The sequence below is a fragment of the Chelon labrosus genome, assembly GCF_963514085.1.
Source record: "Chelon labrosus genome assembly, chromosome: 17".
In the NCBI taxonomy this organism is placed as follows: domain Eukaryota; kingdom Metazoa; phylum Chordata; class Actinopteri; order Mugiliformes; family Mugilidae; genus Chelon; species Chelon labrosus.
Window position 1 is genome coordinate 24402628 of NC_140350.1, and position 11138 is coordinate 24413765.

The 11138-nt window shown below is 42.5% G+C and overlaps 1 protein-coding gene across 1 annotated transcript; it reads right to left on the minus strand.

Annotated features, from left to right (window-relative positions):
* Nucleotides 1-6010: 6010 nt before the first annotated feature.
* On the minus strand, nt 6011-9678 carry btg4 (B-cell translocation gene 4). Its single transcript, XM_084564243.1, has 4 exons — nt 9071-9678; nt 7762-7899; nt 6754-7039; nt 6011-6306 (listed from the first exon to the last, which is right to left on the minus strand). The coding sequence occupies exons 1-4, from the start codon at nt 9241-9243 to the stop codon at nt 6103-6105; spliced, it is 801 nt and encodes a 266-aa protein (XP_084420369.1). The 5' UTR covers nt 9244-9678; the 3' UTR covers nt 6011-6102.
* Between the last annotated feature and the right edge of the window lie 1460 nt (nt 9679-11138).

Genomic DNA, 11138 nt, shown 5'->3' on the forward strand with positions numbered 1-11138 from the left:
TTTAAATGGTTTAATATTACATATGGTATCTTTGCAATTTAACAAGAGGAAATGTGGGAAGAACAGACGAGCGGGCGCCGGTTTGCCATTAACCCTCTGGGGTCCAGAGTATAATTGGCCGTTTTTTTCTACTTTTGGTTTTACCTTTATATTTCATCTTAAAAACAGTTTACCTTGCCTTGTTGGGTGTCATTCTCTTCAACACAACCTCACATGTGTGATTATACAGTTATTTTTTCATTCTGATATACTGTATTAACACAGTGGACCTAAAACCACACTAAAAATATTAAATCCGAGTAGGAAAAACCTAGATTTTTCACTGTGAAAACCACAAACATATTTAACGAACCATTTGTATAACTTAGAATGCAAATCTAAACTGTAAATTTCAAAAGCTTATATAAAAATTTAGCAAACAACAAAGTTATTTACAACTATTTACATTGAAATACAGGAAATGCATCAGGCGTTTTTTGCACAACTATTTAGAACCATCTGCAAAACTATCAGGCGTCACAATAAGTAATGTCTAATAAGTAATGTCTAATAAGTAAGGTAAGTAAATAACTAAGGTCACAAATGTCTCAAATCTCAAAACTCGTTTCTCTCTCTCTTCACCGTCATCACTCCATAGATTGTATATAGCGTCACTCCCACCAATTTTCCCTCTTCCTTAGCAACCATTACCATATAATTTTCTGATTGGCTGATGTGATGCATTTTTCCACCAATAGGAAAGAGGGTGTCATGTTTTTTTTTTTTTTTTTTTTTTTTCGATCACCTGAAGCCGGCTAGCGATCTCCGCTTGCTAGCGTTTTCCTTTTCGCCGTATCTTACTGCACTAAACGCGCACCAAATATGATGACAATATTCAGGAAAAAGCATGCCGTATATTAGTTTTCATAAGTCCACTTTTACTTGGCCTATCAACACAATTTAAAAACTGGTATATAGTTTGAAGTTAGCACTTTCTGCACAAATTGAAACGGAGTCTCAGTGAGACTTCGTCTTGCTGCTACATCGTCTTAAACTGGTCATGTGATTTGGACGCGCCGGCGCGTCCGTCGACTCCAGAGGGTTAAGACGTGAATAATGTTTATTATAAGTCAATGGAAAATACAATTTTAGAAAATGTGTACATTTAAAAGGGAAAAAGTTCAATACTTTTCTAAGATTTATTACTGATTAACTAATTAGTACTTTAAGAGCACTAAAAATCTATTATGGCAAAATGTAAATGTGGGAAGAAACCAGAGTACCTGGAGGAAACCCATCGCGAACAATCGCTCATTATAAAAAATAAAAATAAAAACCTACCAGAGCACCTTGTGTGAACTGAAACCAGTCCTCACACTATGGAGGCTGAGAGGTGCAAACCAACATTACAAAATGTGAAACACTTTTGCGAAGCTTGAGACAAACACATTGAGACTAACCAAAGAACCTAACCAGCATGTCTTTGAACGGTGGGAGGAAGCCGGAGTACCCGGAGAGAACCCACGCAGACACAGGGAGAACATGCAAACCCCACACAGAACACTGGCCCATGGATTTGAACCCAAGACCTTGTTCTCGGTGTGAGGCATCACACCGAGAACAACTTTTTTTTTCTAAAATGTAATTTGTCTAAACTTTGTAAAGGTGTTTCACATTTTGTTATATTGGTTTGCACCTCTCGTATGATCGAACTAGCTTTGTCCACATGATGACAGCTGGAGTTTAAACGTGTCGTCAGGGATCACAACACGAAGAGAAGCAGCAGCTGAACGGCTTCTTAATGGCTCTGCCTACAGATGAGAAGAACCTGGCGAAGATGTTCTTCTTCGGAGTGGGCCGGGTCTGACTCACGTGGGCCTTCAAGCTCATGATAACTTGATGGTCAGCAGCGTGCGATTTCATGGCTTCCAGGACGCCACGCGCAGAGCCAAACTGGCGAAGCAGATCTTTAAAAACGGCTTTGGAGACATTGTCGTCTTCTTCATTCAGCGCAGCGACAGCAGAGAGAGGGATTTCTACCAACGCCTTCTCGCTAAGATTGTTGATGATTCCACTAAAATCCTTCAGGATAATTTCTGCCTTGGCTTTCTTTGCGATATGCAACAGCAACTTCGTGAGAGCCAGGGTGAGCCTCATGTCGTGTTCGGTGTTTTCTGAAGCTGTTGATGGCTCAGAAGGCGTTTCAGAAGAAGCAGTTGCCGCGTCGCCCTTATCCCCAGGGAGTGTGGGTGGAGGATGCGGCTGAGGATCAGTTACGGAAATTTCATCGCTCGTCGTTAACTCAGGCAAGTTTAGCGAATATGAAGAAGACATCGTGTGCAACTCCTCAAATGACATTTTGTCTCCCTCGCTGTCAATCTGATTAATCCTAATGTCATCACTGTTTTGATCATGAATCCAGCCGTACTCCACACTCCAGGTCCCATCAGAGGATCTAGATGTACAGCTACCATTTAACTCTATTACTATACTTTTAATGTCTTTGTTCAGTGTCAAAAAGGAAATGGACATGCCCTCAGACTCTGTAAGTAGCAACATCGGGTCTTCATCTGATGACTTGAGCCTTGCAGGTGAATCGGTGTGAACATTTCCTGTGGGCGGAGGGCAGACGCATTCCTCGCGGTACCCACAATGTGTTAGATTATCAAGAAGTTCAGCCATCGTGTGCAGAGTCACAAAACTGATGCAGTCACAGTCACAGGGTGTTATTGCCGTTGGCACAAAACGGGAGCCCATTATCTCAGCTATCTGGTAGTTGACTTTTGTCGCCACCTGGCTTGCAACCAGCCGGAGGAACGTGTCAAAGCAGTGACAGTCAGAAGGCTCTCTCTCTGTATCATTCACCAAGCAGTACATTAAGAGGAGCTCCAGGTTCATGACCACTTCATCCTCCTTTATTCCAAAAAAACACTCTTCAGGTTTTAAACACTCGTAGATGTCCTGGGCTTTCTTCTTCCACGTGGAAATAAAAGGTATAATGAATCCCGCAAATTTTTTACAACATATATCAACTAGTTCCTCGCATGCAACCGCTAGCTCCCAGCTTTCATGGATTCTACATTTGCCTAATCGTCTGTCCTCCGCAGTGTGAAGAAATAAACAACGGGCATGTATGCTGTCCGCAAGTTCATAGTCTGTAAGATATGGGAATCTTATATACGCAAGTAACATTAACGTGTTGGAGTCTTTGTCATCACCGGGTTCAGATGAGCTGTCGCTACACGTGCTGCAATCATCAGAGTCCTCTGACCTGTCATCTACAGCGTCAACACTAGCTCCAGATGAAGTGACGTAACTGGCAGAGCTGCTGCCACAGATCCCTCTCGATTCTGATTCTGATTCGTCTTGTCTTGGCCTTGGAGTAATATAGTCCGCCTCCATTATTCGTAAAATGTGTGGGTTCAAAGTAGTAATGAAGATGGTGCAGGGCCCCCGCTTTACACTCGCACACAGTGGATTTTGTTCTGGCATCCTGAGTTCAGGCGTTGAAGGGGGTTTCGGTACTTGTAAGGTGCACTCACAATGGTTTTGGCATAGGCATTTTATCACTTGAGTAACTAGGTTAACCATCTTGTTAAGAGTTAGAAAAGAGATGCAGTTACACAGGGATCTCCTCTGAGACGAATACTCGTTGTACAACGTGTCACTTAACCGCTTTTCAACTCTCGACGTCACCTCTGCCTCCACTAAGGAGATGAATTTCTGTAAACTAAGGCAGTTGACGCTGTTGTCGGTTTTCAAAGTGTGAGCAAAACTCTGCTGAAGGATAGCAGTCAGGTTATTGAAGACGACATGCCTGTCTAAGCCAAAGAAGCACGTTCTGGAGTATGCGTGCCTGTAAATGCGACAGGTTTTCTTGTGCCATTCGTTAGCAACAGGCCTTATAACGTCCAGGATGTGCAACGAAGCCATCATAACGAGGCCATTACAATGATCAGACAGCAGAGCCAAGCTGGTCTCATTGTGTTTCCCGTTCTCAATCACACACCAGCAGTTTTCAACAAAACACTTAATGTTTGTCTCATCCCATACGTCGGCTTCTGTCATTAAAGGGAACTGCACAATAGCAGTCAACTTGAACTCGCTTTCCTCCATGGCCACTGAAGATTAGGTTTTCAGAAAATGCTAAAATGCTAAAAGTATTTGTCGTCACAACGAGAGCAATGCACGTTAAGGTCTGTGGTCAAATGTCTTTTTAAAAAGAAATGTGGTTCTCAGTTTGTGTGGTCACTACAGAAAGATAAAGTAATAGATCCTTGTCTGTGGGATAAACTAATGGATGGCGCTAAAGGTATCAAGTGGTCACGTGATCATGACATCAAAGCCCCAAAAGACGCCTTTGATGTCGTCACAATGTTTTCCTTTGAAGATGTTGCCTAGCAACAGGCTCACCCCAGCTGCTCTCTCTCTCTCTCTCTCTCTCTCTCAAATTCAAATTCAAATTCAAAATTCAAAATGGGCTTTATTGGCATGAAAGTTTCTTAAAAAAACAATATTGCCAAAGCAAAGCATTAAAGTACAATACAATAAATCAAAGATATATACATTATGAACATTCTATTAGTTATATACAGTGTGTGTGTGTGTGTGTGTGTGTGTGTGTGTGCCTCGATCACTCACTGTCCCTCAGGGTGTGGCATGTTAACACATACTGGGCAGCAAGGTGTGCCCGCTCTCCTTCTCCGAGGAGTATTTTTAATTTGGAGAGGTCGTCCAGCTCTTTGAAACCTGGAACCAAAGAGCTGAACTTGTTCCAATAAATTTCTCTAGTGTCATTTAATTCTGTAGATTGTAGGAGAAAGTGCATCTCCGTCTCAACCTCACCTGTCCAACAGTGACCACATTTTCTGTTTTCTTTTGGTTGTCATGATTTTTTGTGTCTTCCTGCTTGGATTGCCAGTTTGTGGTCACTGAACCTGTACTTGGTTAGGATCTGTCTCTGCTTTCTATCTCTGACAGAGAGATATTCTGCTAATTCATAATCTCTTTTAAGGGCAAAATAACATTCCAATCTACTTTGGCTTTTAGTTGTTTCTTCCCAATGGTCCAGATAGCTTTCTTTACATTGTGATATAATTTGCTTTACTCTGATTACTGTTTGTAGAGCAGTGTTGTTGTGAGGCTGGTCAGAGTGTGTCTGAGAGGGGGCAGTTAGCCTCAGGACCAACTGACATAGGGGACTCTTCTCTGGGCTTTGGAGTGGAGGGTGTCTCTGGGGCTGGATTTCAGGTAGTTAAAAAAGTTGAGCGTTCTCTTCTGAATGTTAATTATCAGTGGGTATCTGCCTAATTCTGCTCTACATGCATTTGTTGGTGTGTTTCTGTCTCCGCAGCTTCAGTCAAATTCAACATAATATTGTCCATCGTCGGATTATTTCCCTGGTGACGGCTCCAATTTTGTAAGGTGCAGGGAAAAAAGAGCCCTTAGGCGATTTGTTTTAATACTTTTATTTCTTATTTATTCACAAACTAAACTTGCGGCAAGGGGAACAAAGGAATCTAGAAAATCTCTGGCTCAGCTTTAAACACTGAGAACATCCCTCATCCTGAGTGAAAGATTGTTCTCACACAACCAATCACCAACTCCACTACCAGTACAACCACCACCCACAAACACACACCTGCTCAGCTACAATAGCTTCCAGGTTGAGGTGTGTTTTGTGTTGGTTTCTCAAGATAACTTGATAAATAAAGAAAACAGCCACATGTTGGTTTAACCAGAGCACCCTGATGTGTTTAAAAGTTCATTAAAAGGAGACTTTTTAGAACAACCAGCAGAGCTGACACGAACGCATTTATTTCTTTTCAATGACAGTTCAATGTTACTTTATTCACACCTACTTTAATTTTAAGTTTAAAAACCCATTTAGAGAAAGATTTAAAATACTTGAATATATCTTAAAAACATGCTTAAACAGCATTACTTTAAATCATTATCACTTTAAACCATTTACAAATAATAAACAAATCCTTTCAACATATTCCTGATGGACACCCCCCCCATCCCCATCCCCATCCCCATCCCCATCCCCAAGTCTAAATTCAGCCTCCGGTTCCCAGCAGTAACCAGAATCCGGTTCGCGGGCTGAAGGCTCGGCTCGTTCTAGGATCGGGACTTGCTGATCCAGTGGTACTTGTCGATGCGAGGCCCTGTGAAGGTAAACGAGGCTCGATGGGATTTGAAGCCTTTTTGGCCGGAGAGCTGGGAAGCCGGAGCTCCGGAGGGAGGCGGGAACAAGTCTGCAGCAAATGCCTTCCGCTTCTCCCTCAGCCAGGTCTGAGGGGCGCCTGGAGAAAACTCACTGAACTGAAGACGACAGAAACATTGGCCGTCTTAATTTAATGGCATTGCATACAAAACATATCTTAAAGTTAAACTACCCAAAATTTATAATATCCTCAGTCAATTCATGGCACCAACTTTATAAATAATGTTAAATTCTGGATAATTTTTTGGACAATAAGTTTTCACTCATCTTTAAAAACGCCAAATGTTAAAATTGGACCACAGTAAATGCTGCTGGAACCTGCAATCATTTCTACCAAAATGGTTTTCTACTCCCTGTCCATTACTCAGGTTGCCGCCTTTTTTGAAAGTCTCCAGATTCTCTTGAGCAGAAATACAACGTTCTATAACCAAAGATCAGATGATGTTCCCATCGAGCCAAGACCTTTGCTCAACCCAGAAATCACTTTTCCAGTTCTTACTGATGTTAAGAGTTTATAGAGACTATACTCCACGTTTTCAACCTACCCTGTAAACGCTGTTGGGGTTGCTGACGGTCGGGATGGTTTTGGGTTCTAGGTTGGTTGGTGGGACCGGAGCAGGCCAGAGGGCCGGCTGGCCGCCACCGCTGCTACTGCTGCTGCTGCTCATGCTGTTGTCTCCGGCACCGTCCTCCTCGTCTGAAGAGCTTCCCGACTGGACTTCAAGGCTCGCCCGCTCTACGGCATCGTGGATGCGGCGGGAAAATTCCCTGTCGCCACGCCGACAGCTGTCCACCACCGAGACGGAGAACGGAGCGCTGTGCTCGCCGTATCTGCAAAGGAGGAACCAGGAATGAATCTTATTGCAGGAGTGAAGAGCCACAGGCCGAACACTGAGATCTGCATGAAGTCAGTGTTGTTCCAGAGCATATGTGAAAAATCTGAAAACCAGATCAATACACGTCCACGCTTTGCAGCAGCGAGTTGGTACACTGCTCTGACAGAACTTTGGTTGGCCAAGATGAGTTAACCAACTAGCCTCTGCTGATCTGCTCGTCACCAAACTGAACAACCAGTCACAGTGATCGCAGAGATTTGTTTGCTGCCGATTCAACCAGCAAAAGTCAAGACCATTTGCTTGTCGTGTCCTGAATTTTAAGTGGAGGGAGAGAGCTAGCCTGGATCTTTAACAAGTTTTAAAACGATCTATACATACACTTGTAATTCTCAAGTTCATTGATCAAACTTTTTTCCAGTCCACGCAGAAACTAAAATGCAAACACGATTGGTTTTATGGTCCAAAACAAATACTACAGCTAAACTAATCACATGCCGGCCGTAGCATCATTCTGTTGCATAGACATGTAGACGTGTATCCCAAAACTTCATCACACTGAATCAGCAATGTGACATTATGGTGTCAGTGAGGAGTGTTGATGTGAAGCTCAAAATGACTGGGAAAGTTTGAGGTTGTGCACCAAGTGAAACCTGTTACGTCACAATGTGGAGGTTTTCAGGTACACACTCGTGGCTCTACCGAGTTCAGCTGCCTGACCTGCAGGACACCTCTCCGGGGTCGACCCACACCGTCAGCTCCTGGGGCAGGCCCAGATCCTCGTACCGCACCAAGCTCCGCTCGCAGGCCTGCTGCAGCACCGGGTCCTGAAGCCGGACGCGGTTCATACGCAGACACCTGGGTAAGCATTTGGTTTATAGAAAGAACAGGTTGAAACAGCCGTCAGCAACATCATGTCAGGAAACACAAACTGTTAACATTTAAGACAAATTATTTATTTAGTGAGGAAATAGTTTTGTTCTTTAAACAGACATGGAAAACTCTGGCACCTTAAATAGTTGAATTCCAATCAGCCACAACATTAAAACCACCGTAAAGTGACCTAACATTGATATCTCATTACAATCCAACGCTCTTCTGGGAGACCTGGGTCCTGCCATGTTTAGATTAGTCCAGTTGTTTCCTCACAGGGAGGCGTTGTAGAGTCAACCTGTCCATGGAGCAGGACAGAGACGGCAGCCTGTCACTGTCCTGTAGAAGCTGGTGGACATTGTTCATGATGGACCAGAGCTGGTTCGAGGTCCTTCCATCCACCACTGATGTCAGGGACTCCAGCTCTGTCCCTACCACAGAGTCCTCCTTCTGGATCAGCTTGTCCAGCCGTGAGGTGTCCTTCTAGTGCTGCCTCCCCAGGACACCAAAGCTTAGAAGAGGACACTGGCAATGATAGTCTGGTAGAACATGTCCAGCAGCTTCCTGTAGATATTAAACCACCTTAGCCTCCTGAGGAAATAGAGACGCCTCTGACTGGCTCTTTTTTTGTATATTGAGTCTATGTTAGACGACCAGTCCAGTTTGTGATCCAGCTGTAGACCCAGGTACTTATAGGTCTGAACCACCTCTACACACTCCCTATTGATGGTTGAGGACATCCACTACCATCTCCTTGGTTTTAACTGTATTGATCCAAAGGTGGTTCACTTCACATGGGGCTGTTCTTTGCATCTTTATGCACATGTGGTCCCCAGTTAATCAGTGCACACGTAGCCAGAAATATATGTGGATGTTCGAGAAAACACTTTCCATCAGACCAGGCCACTTTCTTGCATTGGTCCTGTTCTGATGTTCACATTCACCTGTAGGACAAGGGTCATCATGGATACCCTGACTGGTCTGGAGCTACACGGCCACATACAAAACAAACTGTGTGTCCTGACACCCATCTCAACTTTTACAGCAATTTGAGATGTGGTAAATAGTCCCTGATCAGACCGCACAGGCCAGCCAGGAATTAAACGGGTATTAATTCAACAACAAAACTCCAGTTTTCTAAATACAGAGTACCGACCTGTAGGCCTGTCCCTTGGTGGGTGCACTTGGGTGCCAGTGGTTCTTGTATTTCTCAAACAGGACGGAGGTGAGGGCAGCAGCAAAGCGGTCCCTGCTGTCATTATCCAGACAGCTGTATCGCTTCACCAGCCGAGCCACAAAGAACACAGCGGCAGCAATCTCCTCCTTCATGGCTGCGCTCTCTAACCTTCAGCTTCAAATCAAACACAAACCTGTACGGCTAAAAAAGACTCTTCAGAGATTAAAACATGTGTAGGATGAGCCTACTATTAATAAAACTAACAAGACAAACTGGAAGCCGGACGACTCAAGCAAACATATTTGCTGCTGAAGCTCCAAAGAGGACTCAGCTTTGATTTATAATGCTCCTTCAACAGAGACAACATATATATCAACATGAAAATAAACCGGTGCACGAAGCTGCAGCTTGTTTCGGGACGCAACCTTGCTCGCGTCAAATACTAAGAGTCTCTGCAGTCTGAGTCTCTCCTGGTTTAATAAAACCACAGTTCAGCTGTGTGACAAGCTGGCACACCTGAATCTGGTTGACTTAATGAGTCTGCAAGAGAGAAACGTGTGGAAATGTCCCAGATGTGAAGGAACCTCTGAATGCAAAACTGTAAGAGAAATTAAATTAGTCATTTCACATAAATAACAAAACGAACAAGAGAAAAGTTTAACTCTGACTGAAATCAGTGTAATTCAGTTTTTTCTTCCCTTCACCTCTGCCATGAATATGCAGAGCTGGCTTCTCCTCACAGCTAGCTGAAGATCTAGAGCTGGAGTGTGTGACTTAGTGCCCTATGAGCAAATCCAAGAGATATTCATCATTGCTTCACCCTCTGGTCTCTTCATTGATAAACACATTGAACACTGGGTGTCATATACGTCTGACTGACTGAAAACTAAACGCTATAGTATAGTTTTATCAAACCAGATCAGTCACAGGACGCCAGAGACACAGCAGTTTTTTTATTGTGATTTAAAAGGTCTAAGACATTTTGTTTTACAGGATAAGATTTGAAAATTCTAGTGGAGATCTTAATAGTTTGAAACCTGGAGAGAATATCTCCAGATGTTTTTTTTTAAATCAAGATTACATGAATAAGTCACGAGGCACCCCAGTCGTTCATGCTGCAGCAACACAACCACAAGATGAAGGTCGGATTCCCTGCGTTGACCCTCTGTGCGTTCTTCCATCTTTTAGATTTGGGATTACTCCAGGTACTTGGATAATTTAAAATATCTTCAACAATTCATATATATATCACAAATTGTGGATTACTCTGTGTCTATTTAAAATGTCAAAGTCTCATCTAGAATTTAAAATAAAGTCTTGAGAATTGTAATAATGTCTGGCTGGACGTCATGACTTTTAAAACGGTTTGTGAGGTTTTAACTGGAGTCAGGGGTCAAAGGTTGAATGAAAATTAGACAAAGCCACAAGAGGGAGACAAATAGACTCAAATGACACAGATGTTAGTGAATTGTCTGCCAGTACGATAATCAATCGACCTGAAAACGATTTTCTGAATTAACTAAATACTTTTTTAAAAAAAATAACCATTGCTTTTTTCAGTCAACTGCTGAACGTAGATATGTATTAAAAAGAAATGTTATGGAAGTGTTATATTTTGTGTATTATCATCGAATTACATCACATTTAGACGTTTCATTCTCCAGTTCTGTTTTGGATTGCTATTTGTTTTTACAGACTAAGGACGAACTGTTTCAATTCCAATGAAAGCTCCAGGTACAGTTTCCAAATGTAAATACCAACTTGGACCTTTTAACGGCTTAAACTGATGAAGAAACAATGAATGAATATTATCCTAAACATGTATTTAAGTGAATTCTCCAACTACTCCTAATAGTCTTCATCATATAGTTGATATTCCTAAACCCTTCATGCAATTTGGATGCAAACATTTTCAAATTAAAGCTGCCAGTCAGTATTAATTATGTCACTGTCATTTTTGTGTTTTAGGAACCAGTTAAAATAAAAAAAACTAAGAATACATGGAAGTACGTATTTGATTTGAACACATCCTTCCTTAAAAATCAGT